This window comes from Pundamilia nyererei, unplaced genomic scaffold (assembly GCF_000239375.1).
Source record: "Pundamilia nyererei isolate P.nyererei 1_Seehausen unplaced genomic scaffold, PunNye1.0 scaffold00027, whole genome shotgun sequence".
NCBI lineage: Eukaryota > Metazoa > Chordata > Actinopteri > Cichliformes > Cichlidae > Pundamilia > Pundamilia nyererei.
Window position 1 is genome coordinate 1,227,306 of NW_005187428.1, and position 1,519 is coordinate 1,228,824.

The following is a 1,519-nucleotide window of genomic DNA, read 5'->3' on the forward strand; positions in this document are numbered from 1 at the left end:
TATATATATATATATATATATATACACTACCAGTGATTGACTGTTACATGTAAGGTATATTGAATAGGATCTCTATTTATTCCAGTTCTTTCAAATGATGTAAAAATCACATTTACAGATCTTTGCAGAAGTCAGGGATTGTATGCAGTGTAGGACAGATCTATCATCCATGAGAAAGTTACACAACAGCACATTTTACTAAAATAGATTAACACTTAAAAAAGGCACCACAGATTGATGAAGTTTGTAAATCAATCAGCAGAACTGATATGGTGCTTCTGTGCAGTTTAAGACTCGAACAAATCACAGATAGACAAGTGTGTTTTAGACACAGAAAAGGCTGGGTAAAGAGGATTAGTAAACCTCTGCTTGTAGGAATGCATTAAAGCTAGACTGCCCCCTGGTGTCACATTAAAGAATGATAAAATACCATCTTCAAAGTCAAGGAACACTCCTACCCTTTGCAGTCCATCTGAATCCACAGGAACTGATACTTTATTATGGAGGGCCTCTACCTTCCTTTTGTCACAGGCCAGGCACCAGGAGTAACTGTTGAACCCCAGACGAGAGTTGTCCTTTTGGCCTTTCCTCTCCATCTGAGCCTCACACAGCCCCACCTTCCATCGACCATCATCCACGGACACGCTCACCTCCCAGTACCAACGCCCCCCCTCCAGTGCTAATGAGGAAAGGACCTGTGGGAAGGAACTGAAGCGAGCCTCGTGCTCCATGTAAGCCTGCTGAGCATCGCTGTAGGTCACCGTTCTGCTGTTATCAGACAGCTGCAGCTTAGGATGGGCCGTATCTGAATCCAAGAGGGGTATGGTGCCATCTGTGTACACGATTAAAGAGGAAGAATTTAGATGAGAAAATTAAGACTAACTGAATATCCTAACACATGTATTTAGTGCTGTGGCGTAATTAGCTGTGTGAGCTGTATAAACAGTAGTATAAACAAGACATGACTTACAGAGGAGCCTGTTAAGATCTCTATCTTTGCTTTGTGTATTGATGACAACTGTGTCCAGTCGCTTCTCTGTCCACTGCTGCAGACACCTCAGCCGGGGACGATTCACTTCCTCCGTGGCCTCAAACTGCTCCACATAGCTCCCCATCTCACCACTCCTGATGAAGGAGAACTGAGTCAGTAATGAGCCCTAAGACTATCATGCAGCAAATTGCACATATAAATCCAATCTCCATTTCTTCGATGTGTGTACTTAGTGTGTGGGATTTGTACCCACAGCACAAAAGTGTCACATCGCTTTCCAAATCACCATCCCTGCTGATTGCATTGCAAAAGAACTTTTAAAATCAGCTTTTACCAACTAGGGTGAGCTAACTAGTACTTTCATTAAAATAAAATAAACGACTATGCAGCATGTTTACAAAACTGATTTTCTGGGAGCACATTCAGCTTAGGGCTGCTCAATTAATCGAATTTTAATCACGATTACGATCTGGGCTTTCAACGATCATTAAAAATGACTGAGCCGATTATTAGCCCCTCCCTCATTTA

At 42.2% G+C, this 1,519-nt stretch overlaps 1 protein-coding gene across 1 annotated transcript in view; it reads right to left on the reverse strand.

Annotated features, from left to right (window-relative positions):
• Positions 1-35: 35 nt before the first annotated feature.
• LOC102192961 (E3 ubiquitin/ISG15 ligase TRIM25) overlaps positions 36-1,519 on the reverse strand; it is a 9,614-nt gene continuing 8,130 nt past the window's right edge. Inside the window, exons 6-7 of the mRNA XM_005728052.1 lie at positions 971-1,125; positions 36-832 (exon numbers count right to left, since the gene is read on the reverse strand). Of these exons, the coding sequence (XP_005728109.1) occupies positions 288-832; positions 971-1,125 (700 nt within the window). The 3' untranslated portion in view covers positions 36-287. The remainder of the gene's footprint in view (positions 833-970; positions 1,126-1,519) is intronic.